The sequence below is a fragment of the Dermacentor silvarum genome, chromosome 4, assembly GCF_013339745.2.
Source record: "Dermacentor silvarum isolate Dsil-2018 chromosome 4, BIME_Dsil_1.4, whole genome shotgun sequence".
Taxonomy (NCBI): Eukaryota; Metazoa; Arthropoda; class Arachnida; order Ixodida; family Ixodidae; genus Dermacentor; species Dermacentor silvarum.
The window spans coordinates 139,762,047-139,776,363 of NC_051157.2; the positions used below are offsets into that span (position 1 = coordinate 139,762,047).

The 14,317-nt window shown below is 47.4% G+C and overlaps 1 protein-coding gene across 2 annotated transcripts in view; it reads left to right on the forward strand.

The window, feature by feature from the left end:
- LOC119450675 (tRNA-splicing endonuclease subunit Sen2) overlaps positions 1–10,807 on the forward strand; it is a 30,069-nt gene extending 19,262 nt beyond the window's left edge. For both annotated transcript variants that reach the window (XM_037714186.2, XM_037714187.2), the window contains exons 7-9: positions 2,910–3,064; positions 6,415–6,495; positions 10,649–10,807. In XM_037714186.2, the coding sequence (XP_037570114.1) occupies positions 2,910–3,064; positions 6,415–6,495; positions 10,649–10,711 (299 nt within the window). In that variant the 3' untranslated portion in view covers positions 10,712–10,807. The remainder of the gene's footprint in view (positions 1–2,909; positions 3,065–6,414; positions 6,496–10,648) is intronic.
- Positions 10,808–14,317: the final 3,510 nt, after the last annotated feature.

Here is a 14,317-nt window from a genome sequence, read left to right on the forward strand (position 1 = left end):
GCAGTGGTGAGGTGGCTGCAGTAGAGGGGTGGTAGAGTGTAGCAGCAGAGTGACTGCCGATTCAGCAGCGCAAGCTATATGGTGTTGCCACATGCCTAATGTCTTGCAAGTGTATTGAACTGCAGCATCAGGCAAGTTGCTAGCAGCAACGCATCGCAAGATTTTGGTCCAATTCGGTCAAAATTATGATAAAAATCTTTGTTCTAAACTAAAAAAGAATTTGTTATGTTAATTCATAAGGTTTTGCCTTGTTAAAAGGAGATTTTAAATGCATAACTTTTGCTAGGCATACCGGAAATTTCAAGGTAAGTTTCCCACTGCAGTTGCCTAGTGGCTATGGTATTGCACTGCGGAGCTTGAGGTCATGGGTTCAATTACCAGCCTTGGTGGCTGCATTTATGCAAGGAATTCGGCAGAATCCATCCCACGGTGACTGTCGACGGTAATGCGTTTAGCATTGAATCAATATAGCAACAGAATGTGTTGTCACCGTCGGAACGAGTTATGTATGAGGTGTGTACTGCAGCAGGATTCCTCTTTTGTGCTTCCCTAACAACACTCAGTGCCATCTAGCGCGGCTGCTGCGAAGCTTGCGTGCGGCCTCCGAAATGCATGGCGCACCGGTGCATGCGAATGCTGAGAAACGCATCATGTGGCAACCGGGCTCCTCTCTTGCGCTTCTTTGTGGACCTGCTGCGCCACCTAGTGGCGATGGCAAAAGTTCGCACGTGACGTTTGAGACGGAAAGTGTGGCACACCAGTGCCTGCAAACGCTGATAAATGTTCCCGCGCTTGCCGCACACCCTCTAACACATACTCAGTGGCCCAAGTTGGCAAGAGGTTCATTGAAGCTTGCTACGCCACTGTAAAATCTCATGATTGATAAAGCAGCAGCAATATTTGGTAGAGGGGACCAACACTGCAGTGCTAATAATATGGACTTTATGATGAGTGGGCTGAGAGACCCCATCTTGCAGGCCTTGCCGATCCCCTTGTTCTGAAACATGGAAACACAGGCCTTAATTCTTTTTAGGCACAGCAAAGTATCGACAGCCGAGTGTAGTTAAGGCCACAAAGCATGGCATGCGTTGGTGCGAGAGACGTTCATTGAAAAGTGACACATACCCAGTGCAGAAACGTTGGTGCGAAAGACGTTCATTGAAAAGTGGCACACACCCAGTGCATTTGTGGTGCAGCCTGCTGAAGCATCGGGTTGCTGTCCTTGAGCTTCCTTTGTCATGTGGGTTCGATTCCGCTCAGCATCGGAGAAATTCAAGGGATCTTTTAGGGGCGAAGCTCCTTAGGGTGTGGGTCTGTCCCTCCTCTGTAGTATGTAGTAGTAGTAGGTAGCCACGTCTACTTTTATGAAAAAAAAAAAAAAAATTCCGAAAGTTGTGTCCGTAGCACGGAATCGAACCAGGGACCCCTCGCTTCCTAACGCACGGCGCTAACCACTACGCCACGAAGCGCACATGGACACACGCACCACGATGACAATAAATACCCAACATTAACGAAAGACTGCGCGTTTCTAACGCATTTGTGCTAGCGCGTTACGGCCCGTGTAAGAAGCTGCTGTAAGACGCTGTGGCCTCTCCGCCTTACCCCCGTATTCATAAACGCTCCTCGACTTGAACTTGACTTGCCACCGCCTTGGGCAGCGCGTTCGAAACGCGTTGAAGGCGGTGGCAAGTCAAGTTCAAGTCGAGGAGCGTTTATGAATACGGGGGTTATACTCTCTCAGCAGTCATGTGATGGCGTCGGCAAACGCGGTGCACGTTCCGGCATGTGTAAACGGCTGCGTAAGACGCAGTGGCCTCTCCCCCTTACTAGAGAGTACTGCATGTTTCTAACACGTTTGTGCTAGCGTCCCCTTAAGCGGGAGATGGTGCAATTATAATGAAGGGCGCTGTTATAAAATAGGAATGACGTCACATATGGCGCGTGTCATTGGTGGAAGTCAATCGTTCGATTTAGTGCGGCGAGACTGGGCGAATTACACGAAAGATTCACGGTTTACCGATGATTCCCTCCTGAGCTTCACCCACTCATCATCATTCACCCCGTGGATATGCGGTGTTTTTTTTTTAGCCATTGTAGAGGGGCACATTCCCAGTGGCACATACCTAGTTTCCGAAGTTGTAATCAAAGACGTTCATAGAAGAATGGCACACACGTACTGGCACATACCCATAGCTCCAAGTCTATGTCAGAGTTTCATTGAACATTGGCACCTACCCAGTCCCACCTCTACGGTGACCCACGTCGGTGTGAAAGAAGTTCTTTCAAGAGCGGCACCTGTGTACACATTACCACATAATCAGTGACCCAAGTTGTTCCAACGATTGGATTCGAACCCTGTTCCCTCAGCACAGCAACCCAATGTGCTACCCATTCGACCATGTACTACCCAGTGACTATCCTAGGGGTTCAAAATGAACCCGAAATTCTTCTTTCCCTGCCATGTAAGTGAGCTGGGAGTGTCCAGGATGGGGCAACTTTTATCCCGTCCTCTTCATCACGCCTTGTACTATACTCACAGAATGAATCACTTCAATTTAGGGCTAATTATTGCGCATACTTTCATTTCCACCATCTGCAGTTTGTGTGACAACCACGTGATTTTGGCTCGTACACATAGATCAAGAGTCCACATCAGCTTTAATGACCAGATTCGTAGCAACCTGACATGGTACTCTCGAGTAATTGCACATATTGAGTGTTCTACTTAAAGTTTCCCTGTCGCATTTCATTCTGTGAGCACTGTACATGTACAGCGTATGTTCTGGTAAATAAATTTAAACTCATATTGTAAAGTGGATTGCAGTTTACACTACAATTGTTGTACTTTGAATACAATTAGTAGAAACACTTGCATGCATTGCACGCTTTATTTTTGCCCTTTGCAGTGCTGTACAAGGATGGGCCTCCGTTCTATCATGCCAGTTTCTCGGTGATTGTGCGCTCCGTTTGGGCCGACACCCTCGAGGAGCAGCCCGATCATCGGCTGCAGAGTTGGCCCACCCTGTCGGGTCTCATCAGGGTCAATGGCAATGCCTCCAAGGTTAGTGCAGTAGCATCCTATCACCTGGTGTCTGTGCTGTAAGGTTTCAAGTGATTGTTCAAACAAGTCAGCAGCGATGCATTGCGCTGCAGCGAGTGACGTTACACAGAGCAGTGCGCATGAGTTGCTATGGCATCTTCTTGCTGAGCACGGGGTTGCAGGCCTGATTCCTAATCACGGCGGCTCCATTTTAATGACAGCAAAGTGCAAAAACGCTTGTGTATGGTCAATGACCAATTTTTCGGACATGCCCAATAATTTGGGCGCCTTCACGGCACCGCCATAGAGCACCGCTCTATGTACCCCCATAAAGAGCCAATGTATAAGACCGTCTGAAATTTTCGATGCTGAAACCTTTCACCATCTCATTTTTCAGACTTTTTGCCATGACCACAAGTGCAACATGGCATTAACCGAAGCCATTACCGCTGCCATATTGAAGCGGGGAAAGCGTGGCAAAAGTAAAAAAAAAGCGTTGCATAATGCCTGTTCCCAAAAAATTAGCTTCGCCGCAATGCAGCGGTGTTACGCGGTCAAGACTATGCAATATATTGCGGTGAAGCATAACAAACGTGTGAAGGGGACACTGTCAGGGGCAACGTTACTAGACTAGCTTCATTTGTGAAACTCTCCGCCCGTGCGCTTGCCGCCACTGTCGCCACTCCTTTGGCAGCCGCCAGATGGCGGCGCCGTTCCATCGAGCTCCACTGCAGACGCTTCGCCGCAGACTTGAGCTCGTGCGGATGGGCAGCTTGCACGCGTTCTCCCTAGTATGAATTAGTGATACCATGTGAAAGTGGTATCCACCTACAGCAATAATATATATCTGGGTAGTTGGTTCATACTGAAAGAAGGGTAAACTGCACGATAGGAAGAAACACATATGTCGAAGCGCGGAAGCTGCATTTCTAAGTGTCGTGTGTTTCTTCCGGTCGTCTTATCCTTTCACGCAGTTTACTTTTCCCCTACAGCAGCACTTTGGTCTGGGGCAGTTATACGCCAGCTAGCGAGACCAAATTTATTATCCGCAAAAATAACAGCACAACTTTCTTGTAAACCAATGAATGCTTTATTAAAGAAAACGAAGTTAAAAAAAAAATTTGCGCAGCTTGCACTGGAGGTGCAATGCTAAAGAGACAGTGGAGCTGTTGGGCACCTAGCTAGTACTGGCTTTTGGGCTAGGCTAAGCACTACCAAGTCATCCCCAGCATTTACCGAAGTGTATTGACTGATTATCGATTAGCTATTGATTGGCTATCGATTGGCTATCACAAGGTATTGGCCACATATTTCGGCTAGGCTAAGCACTACCAAGTCATCCCCAGCATTTTACGGAATTTATTGATTATTGATTAGGTATTGATTGGCTATCAATTGCCTATCGATGCTATCAATTGCCTATCGCTAGTTCACAGGGGTATGTGCCATTGCACTTGGACCCTTTCTGCACTGCCGTCAGGATCAGCCCACATTTTTGGATTTAGCAGACACATTACGCCCAGCTTAAAACAGCTCCGCTGTTAATAACTGCTTGTCCCAGATATATAGCTAAGACCTAAACTATCAGAAGGGACATAATCTAGGCAATTGATTTGTGCCCACGTGAAAACCAACTCCACCTAAAGCAGCTTGGCACGTTTCCCCACCGCTGCTTCAGGAACCTTGCATAAAAATGCATTTTTATGCAAGGTTCCTGCAAGGTAGGCATGCATGCATGCGCGTGACTAAATAAAATTTAACAATGTGTGCACTCAGTTCCTGAAAGTGCAACGGGAACCCAACATGAGGGTACTTTCTGACAGCTCTTCTAAGATGGACCAGAACAGGTCACCAAACATCTCTGTTCGTTTGCGTTTTTTTTTTTTTTTTCCCGGCTGGTTCAACAGGTACAAGGGAAGATTCGGGAACACTTTCGGCAGCGCAATCTCGGCAAGTGTCCACTTACCTCCTGGCACCTCAACCGTCTGTCCGTTGATAATATGCACATCACACTTCAAGATGTCCTGCTCATGAAAGTGTACATCACACACCATGGATTTCGCACAGAGTTCCTGGTCGGCACGAGGAATCGCTCTGTTCAACGCCGAACGAAGTGTCGCATTGCTGGGAGCACAGAAGAAGTGGCGCGCCAAATTGTCGACATTGTTCGATAGCCGCTTGTGCAGCCAGGAACGCAGCACGTCGGCATTGTTAGATAATATCCTTAACAAACGCTGCGAAGGCTACAGTTTCGCAGATGACATGCTTCCTGAAATCCGCCTTCAACAACCAAGCACGCAATACACCAACGTTGCACCGCCTGTTTCGTTCGGCCAGTCCGCGTAGCCGACTAGTGGGGAAGTGAAGCTGGGTGCGACGGCAGCACCATGAAGGCGCGGGTGGGTGCCGGTTGCGGGCAACGCCGCCGACTTTGACGACTGAATCTAGTCTGGTAACGTTGGTCAGGGGATCAGTATGTGTTCCTTCATTGTTCATGCGCGCACCCGCTGTTTCCTGTCACAGTATGAGCACCGATTAATAAGTGCACTGGCAGGCCTTCGCAGCTATTTCAAACATGGCTGTGGCGATTTGAGCCTTTTGAGGACAGTAAAGGGCATGTATTTGTTTTCTAGGACGTTTTCGCAGTCACTAGGGTGTCTGAAAAATTGGACGTTGGCCGTACGTTGTACGGACGTTGGTGCACTTTTAAAGAACTTCAGGCGGTCAAATTTAATCCCGAGCACTACACTGTGCAACATCTCTTACAGCCCCAGCGTTACTTTGGAACGTGAAACACCATGAATCAAGAGATTTATCTACTCCACTAACTTATTAAGGTCTATGGATTACTTGATTACTGGAGCTACGGAAGGCAGCGGCATCTCATAACCCACTGTGCAGTTTCAAGGTGTTACATCCATCACTTGAATCTTTTTAGTGGGTGCCGTTGCCTCAAGATCTTCTTAAGTAGTACAATGAAATTCCAGTAGTTCGAAATCTCTTAATTTGAATTGACAGATAATTTCAATTGCTCTTTAGTCCTGACAAAGTTCTATGTATGTAATTGAATGAAGAAAAACTCCCGCAAATTCAAACTGCAAAAACCATGCAACGGTTATTTCGCACAAAATCTCTCACTCCCTTGCACCACTTTTTGGACAAACCGGAGCCAAAGGCAAAGGTTTGATGTGTTGCTAGCTACCATAATGTCACGTGTCGTAAAAATGACGAGAAAAGACGCTTGAGAAGCCGAGACCGAACTGAAGCGTTTGCCCTAAAAACAAGGAAGGAGCCCCCAGTGCACGCTTGATCACATTACCGCGCACTTACCTGCCCCCTCATCACCCCACATCCTGTCTGGTGTGTTGCAGGCTGTGCTGCTGTGTCACGTGATCATGCCCAGAGATGCTGACCTCACCACGCCTCATGTATTGCGATCTTTCAAGATTCAGGTGTGTACTTTCGTGGACTCCTGCAATGTATTGGGGCCAGTTCTGTTGCATTCCTTTCATGATTATTTTGGAGGAGTTCGTGTTTGAAGTTTTCAGAAACTGTTGTACATGGCTGTGTGTATTACCTCAGCAACAACACATCCTGAAATCCAGCTGAGCTCGCCAAAAATGTTTTATTGTAACACTTTTTAAAATTTTTTGAGGGGTTTACAGGCTTTCATCCACAAAGAACACACTTATTTTATGAATGTTTGTTCAAAAGATTTAATTTTTAGGCTGGCGACTGCCCTCCAACTTGACAAGACTTCTTGCTTTTTTTCAACGTCGTTTTATGCGCCCAACATACACCTACATGCACACGAGAGAAAACCACTTCAAAGAACAAAGAATGCGGCTAGTTGGTAAATAATCTAGAGCTAAGGCGCCGTTAAAGTCAGAGAGTCAGTGTCGATGCAGGCTCACCCATTCGCAAACTGAGCTACTTTAGTTAGGTGAGGATAGATTTAATTTGATGCCTCACTGATGTTGAAGGTTTCAGCAGCGGCTTGCGAGGGCTGTCGAGGGAATCGGAGCCGTCGTGAAGCCTGCAACTCAACTCGTAGACCTTGTGGCAGAAACTTGACACTCGGGCCTGGTTACCTGACTGTCTCCATTGCCAAACTTCTTACTTCCTCTCTTATTCTGTTTGCTTCATGCCCACCTCTTCTTTTAGAGCGCAGCTTTTAGGCGCCTGTTCCTGCAGCGAGCGTCGACATCGGCGTTGTCAGAGGCGTTGACAAAGACGGTGTTAGCAAAGAGAGCGCAAGGAGGAAAGCGGAGGAGGAGGGTATGGCGAAAGCGGGAGAAGAAAAGTATAGTGCCGCACAAGACGGGCTTTGCGGCGATGATGGCTATGAGATGGCACCAGAGTAGCGCGCGATGTCTGTATGGAAACAAAGCGCTGCATGAGCGGAGGTCTGTCTGCGGCGGCTGCTGTGAATCGCGCCCACGCATCGCCCACACACTGCTTCTCGTGGTATCCCAATTAGCAAGACAGTCGCGCCACACTTCACTTTATTGCAGCGTGCCGCACGAGACAGATTGTCTGTGCCAGCGAATATACAGTTAACGCTGGATATAACGCACTTGACAAATTCCCGAAACACTTCGTTATAAAGAGGATTTCGTTATATGCAGGTTCGGCACGAAAATTCAAAACCAAAACGCTTACCGTATGTGCTATTGCTCAAGATTTACTACCAATACACTAAAGTTGTGATGAACAAAAAAGTCCCAGTTCCGCCCAAAAGGCGAAGCATCAATTGCGACAGCAAATTAGCAGACAGCTATACAAAGGACAGTACAGTCAAATCTCGTTAATATGTACCCTCTTAATGCGTAATTGCTAACACCTTGTGTTGGGCGCAGCATAGCCTTAGTCACTTTTGCGCCACTAAACCCCAATTAACTAACTAATGCGTAATTGCGGTTTAAACATAGTCGCGAAGATTCCCCCATCCAGCCCCCATTGAACCCCATGTATTGGCTGACCGCTTAAGCCGTAGTCGCTCATTGCCCACCAAATGGTTAGTGCGTACTATTTTTCTTGTTCTACACCCACAGGTACAAAATCGGCAAAATCTCATGTGCGCAGGCGTTCGATTCTCGAGTTGCGACGCCCGGACGACACTCGCCAGCGATAGTGAACTTACAACATGGCCACCATGACATATTTCCTGCTCGTACAGCTGTTGCCGATTGCCGCGCGCAAAAGCATGGCCTTCGAGATAAGTTCCCGGTAACACGGAGAAGCTGCCAGTAGGGGGTGCAAATTCGTTGTCGCCGTCGGAGTAGTAACTGCACAGAAGCACATGTTATTGCGAAGCGCATTTGTGCCGTCACCATGGACATTGCTTTGAGGTTCCGTGTAAAGTCCAAACATGGCAACATCGTCGCCGCGCGCCTCACGCTGTGTGTGCGCATGAAAGCTTGCGGGGGTCAGCTGACTCAATCTCATGCGGGGGGGGGGGGGGGGAGGGGTAAAGCGCGCTTTTGCGCTAGGCACGGCGGGGGAGGCGAGAAAGGGAGACGTTTACTTCGGCGGTGGCCGCCGTATCTTGAAAGCGGTCTGCGATGTGGAAAAAGTGTGCGCCTGCGCGGGCTTATCTTCATAGCGAACTGCAGACAAGGTCAATATCTTGCGTTTCTTCGTCTAAGCACTCATCCTTGGAATGTCACACCAGGTACTGGATGCGTGGACGCGTGTCGTTTCGCACGAGCGCGAGGCTTCGGAAACGAAGAGCGAGCGACACGATGGCGTCGTAGCGTTGTTTGCTGCTTAACTAAATTGGTAGACTAATGCCTAAGCACACGTACTACAGTACATGGTCGAAGCTACGGGAGCTAGGCTCGAAGTGCGTAGGAGGCGGCCATATATAGTGTCACCTAGTCTCAGGTTAGGGAAGTGAAGCGCAGAGACTTGCACAGTAACCAAAGAGTGGCGCTGTTAGCACGTTGAAAAAAAAAAAAAACTTGCTTTTCCTTCGGCAACATCAACAGGAAAAGGAGAGTGCCGGCTTGGCGGGCTAGGCCAGCTGCAGCAAGCGGCGGGATCAGGTTTGAATGAAGGGAGGGGGAAAGGTCATGCCCGCGGCGGCAAGATAGCCGGGTCGAGGGATGCAGGTCCGCCTCGTGCACCCACGCACATGTGCGCTCGCTCTCGCCTCGCAGTCGCCGTGAATTCGAGCGCGCCAAGCTCGACCGCCGCCGCTTCGCATTCCGTCGCAGGGGAAAAGGTGCTTCCGGTTGCTGCTCGCACAAAAATGACAAAATTTGGGCCGAAATCTCTAGGTTGTCGGCGGGGAAAGTTAGTTATTTCGAGGGGGTCTCCCGCTGCCACTTCGTTACGTAGAGGTCTCAAATACATGTGCTTCTATGGAGCAACGGCGGGGAATTAAAAAACTTTGTTATATCCAGGAATTCGTTATATGGAGGTTCATTATAAGCAGGTTCAACTGTATCACGAATTGAGAATCAAGAATAGAGCTGCGCTCCAATTTCGCATTAAGTAGTATCGTAATCGTTGGTGAAACTTTCTCTTCTTTTTTCCCCATCCTTGCCGTTCACACGCTTTGCACATGCACAACTGCCATTGTCATTCTCTTGACCTACCTACCAACCTACCCACCACCCACCTTACGCCATGCGACCCAATGGTTCTCTAAACTGAGCCTCTGCGTATGTCCTCGGGGTCATGGTAGTTCCATCGTCATCATACAGTCATAATCAATCCATTCTAGTCATGTCGTTCTCGTAACATTGTTGTATCCTCGTCGTCGTTTCGGAAACGTCATAAGAATTGTTATCATACCCTCATCGCCATACCGCCTTTGCAGTTCTATCGACGTAATTCCGTCATAATCATGCTGTCTCGAATTCACTATGCCTTCGCTATAGTATATTGCCGCAAGAATATTTAGAAAGTGTTGTATGGCCGTTCATATCACACTTTAAAGCACGAGCATTGTGATCAACGGATGTACTTTTCTCTATCTTCCTCCCTAAATGTAAGCAGTCATTGTGCCATTCCCGGTGGCTGTTGCCAGCCTGATCCCTCCCTATTTTCCTAACTGTTCATTGTATATGTTTATTTTCATACCAAATATTCTAATAATAATCTGTGCGTGTTTGGCTAGCAATGAAATGAAATGTTAATTCGACCTAGCTCCGTATAGGCTCATAGGCTAATGGGTCGAACAGAACCGGGCCGGGCCGGAAACATTCGGGCTCGGGCTGGGCTCGGGCTGAGCTCAGGCCTGAAAAATCGGCCTGTGCAGGCTTGGTGCACTGAACTCAGGCAGGATGTCGATTAACCCGTAAGAAAGAACACCTTTTTGTCATTTAGAATGTCAGCTAACTTCCTTCGAAATCGAAGCGTCTGGCAATTGTAATGTGTAGCAGGGCACTGCAAAAGTAACGATACTGTCTGGTCAGTGCAGGTTCGCTGTAGCTTCGTAATAAGAGTCTGTATGTGAACACAACCTTTGCCATGCTTTGTCCTTTTTTTTTTTTTACTACTATTCATGTGGTGTGTTCCTTGGTACTAGCTTAGAAGCAGGGCTGGATGAGGCTAATATCGTGATGACACTTTTTATTTTTTTTGCACATTTTGCAGGAGCTCTTGGTTCGCCGGTGGATTGTATCGGAAGAAAGGGAGAAACGGGACGACGCATCCTGAATGGCACCGCTCAAGTGCACGGCTGCATGGCTGCGTCTTGTATTATAATTTGCTGTACATAAAGCTTGACAATTATTAAACGTTGTATATAAAGCACTTCCTGTACTTCTTTCTTAAGAGGATGTTGAGGATGTTCAGTGACTCGTAATTTTTTTCACCAATATGTGAAGATTCATTGGGGAGGGAAGGGAGCTCAGGGAATGCCATAATATGTGATATCCATTACTGTACAGTTGAAACTTGATTTAATGAAGTGACGATCATGCTCAAATTATTTCATTAAATCGGAAAGTTCGTAAAATCGAAAAAGGGATTTTTCGGTCCTTCGAAATCTAAAATTGTAACGTAGTGACACCCAAAAACTACTGTGGCATTGTATTTGCCGCTAACCCACGCCTGCGCATGGGAAAAGTCCGCGAGGGCGGCCCGAATTTCTTGTGCGCTGGGCGATGTGCGATGCAGGCCTGGTAGACGGTCACGTGAAGCTATGACAGGCTGTCGATATGCAAAGACCGTGACTGGGCGCCGAGATGATTAACCCGATGGCGTTAGAGCGCACGCTCAAAGAAACACCCGTCTGTGTCAAAATTAGAAATAAATCACCGCATTTTTTACTTGTTTATTTCAGCAAAAACTTTGTTAAATCGGGTTTGGTGGCCATTAGTTTCGTTAATTCGGGCTGAGAGAGAGAAACTTGCTTTAATGTGATGCTTGAGATGTTCGGGTTGATGACAACATGGAACCCTATGGGTGCCTGCCAGATGGAAATTTCTTCCGTTAGATCGGCAACTTCATAAAATTAGGTTTTGTTGGATCAAGTTTTAGCTGTATCGCTAATTTATAGTCCCGTAAACAGGTTGTAAATTTATAGCCATCACTTGTATGGAGATGTTTGTACAGAAACATATAGACACGTCATTTCTTTCATATGAGAAGTCAAGCAATGGTGAAACAACTGCAAGTGATCACTCATATTGTCTTTGTGCTTTTAAGGTTTTCTTTTGTGCTTCAGTGCATAAAACGACATTTTGTTAAAGTAACTCCAACGCCAATGCATTTCTCCACAAAGTTCGGGAATTAATATCTTGAAACTGGTGTCATCCTGAGAATTCGTTCCTAGTAGATCCGCTTTGCGAACTCCACGGCTAGACTTCTTGAATTGCAATATGGGCCGTAAGGTAATTAGTTCAAAACTTAATTAGTGAATTTTCATTAATTGGTCAATTATGCATTTAAATTTTTTGTGCAAGTAATGTCCGCCTCTTCGAGTAGACCAGCTCATGAACTATAATTGTGCTATCAGCCACAGGCAACCTTTAAAAAAGTCACAGGCCTACGCAGCACAGTCACAGCGCAAGCTGGTGGAGTGGCTCAAGAGTTGGACACCATGCACAACAGGGTCTTCGCAGCAGTCTGTTCGCCTTGTTTTGACGAGAACGATCTGAACTGTCTGCCCAGCGTCGACGGCAAGCTGCGGCTTGTAATGCTCTCTGCACAACTCGATGCTAAGGACTTGAGACAAAGGCAGCTTCTTCCAAGAAAGGAGTCCAACAAGCTCCTTTTATTGCTCTCTTTTGTACATGACAATTGCTCTGTCAAGTAAAAAAAGGCACCATCATTTGTGAATTGTGCGAATCCAGCTGAAAGCTTCACTTTCCTATGGCATTCCACTAGCTTTGCTATATCCACTGTATGCAACAACTTTCCTCATTCAAAGCACCCAGGGCAGAAATTAAGGTATTTTGTTGAACTAGAAAGTTTCCAGAAATTTCAAGGTTTTTTTACCGCTTTTCTCTTTCTGAACATGCTCTGAAGCTGTGGGGACAGATTCCTCCTTGCAGTAATTGAGTTCAAATAATCAGTCATTGGGAGCCTGGCAATATTTTGCTGCCTTGCTTTGAGCGAAGTGCTGCAAATATTTTCCCACATTTTGCATGATGCATAACTGCCAATCCTTGAACTTTACAAGATCTTTGAAAATCCCTGGTGGGAATGGGTGAATAGCAGGCAGTTTTAAAAAGCTTACCATGAGCACATACCTTTTGTGGAATACATACGTACATTATTAAGGATGAGTCTCCTTCATGCATGGTGCTCAAGCAGCAGCCATCTTGGAACAGCAGAGGCTGACAAGCAACATACATGTTTGCATATCACTGCCTTTTTCAATGGCTTTGCCGTTGCCAATTTTGTCTGAATCAGGAACTTCTCTGAATAAACCTGCTGGAAGCAAGTACCTATCTATAGTGTCCTTTCACCATTGGAAGAAGAGTGGTTGGAAAATGACACGAGCTATGCTCCTTGTTTGCAGTACTAAATATGCGTTCGCATTCGGCATTACTGCGAGGAAGTGACACGGTGGTCCCCAGGATTATCACTGCACTCCTGGAGAATTTCAATCCGTCCACACCGAGAATGTTTCCTACTTGTGCCCACTGTACATCACAACTAGGAACGGGAGTCTGTTACAACAGACTCCCATTCAGCATAGCTTCAGCGCCGGCTATCTTTCAAAGGAAGATGGATGCGATACTTAGCGGGTCACCGGGCATCCAAGCCTACCTTGACAACGTGCTAGTGTCAGAGCGTAGCGGTGACAGCGGAGGGAGGCTTAAGGAAGTATTAGACCGATTCCGAGACCACGGCGTGAAACTTAGGCTTGACAAATGCAAGTTCAGACAACCGTCAGTTACGTATCTTGGGCATCGAATAGATCGTGAAGGATTGCATCCCATTGAGAAGAACGTAGATGCTATCATGCAAGCACCACGACCCCGTAATGTCACGGAGTTGCCGTCATTCTTGGGCATGATCACGTATTATGCACGATTCTTGCCAAATATGTCCTCGTTTCTCTCTCCGTTGTACCGGCTAATGGAAAAGAAAAGCGCGCTGGGAGTGGCTGCCACCGCATCAGGCTGCATTCGAAAAAGGCAAGGAAAGCCTGAAGAACGCACAACAGTTGGTCCATTTCGACCCCAACAAAGCTGAAGTTAGAATGCGACGCATCTCCCTACGGAGTAGGAGCAGTGCTGTTTCATTCAGAAGGAAATGAGCATAGGCCAATTGGATTCCGCTCCAGAACGCTAACGAAGGCGGAACAGAATTATTCGCAGTTGGAGAGAGAAACATTGGCACTTATTTTTGGCGTATCTCGTTTCCGGGATTATCTTCTAGGTCGGCAGTTCACCCTGGTCACCGACCATCAACCCCTGCTCGGGCTACTGAGGCCTGATCGCCAGACACCAACGATGGCGGCAGCTCGCATTCAACGGTGGGCACTATTCCTGGGCGGCTACCAGTACAAGCTGCAGTACGTGCCTGGGAAGCAACTGCTGCAACAGCAGATGCCCTCAGCAGACTTCCAGTAGAGGCGACTAGGCCAACTTTGGATGGTGACCCACCCGAGTACGTCTTGTCATTGGAGGCCTTGGATGAAGGTATTGTAACGACCCATGAATTACAAGAGCTAACCGCCAAGGACCCAGTGTTAGTCCGTGTCGCACGCTATATATTGCATGGGTGGCCGCGAACGGCTAAAGGAATGGAGAAGTCGCTGCTGCCGTTCTTCGACCGCAAGTTGGAGCTGTCGTGGGCCCACAAGCT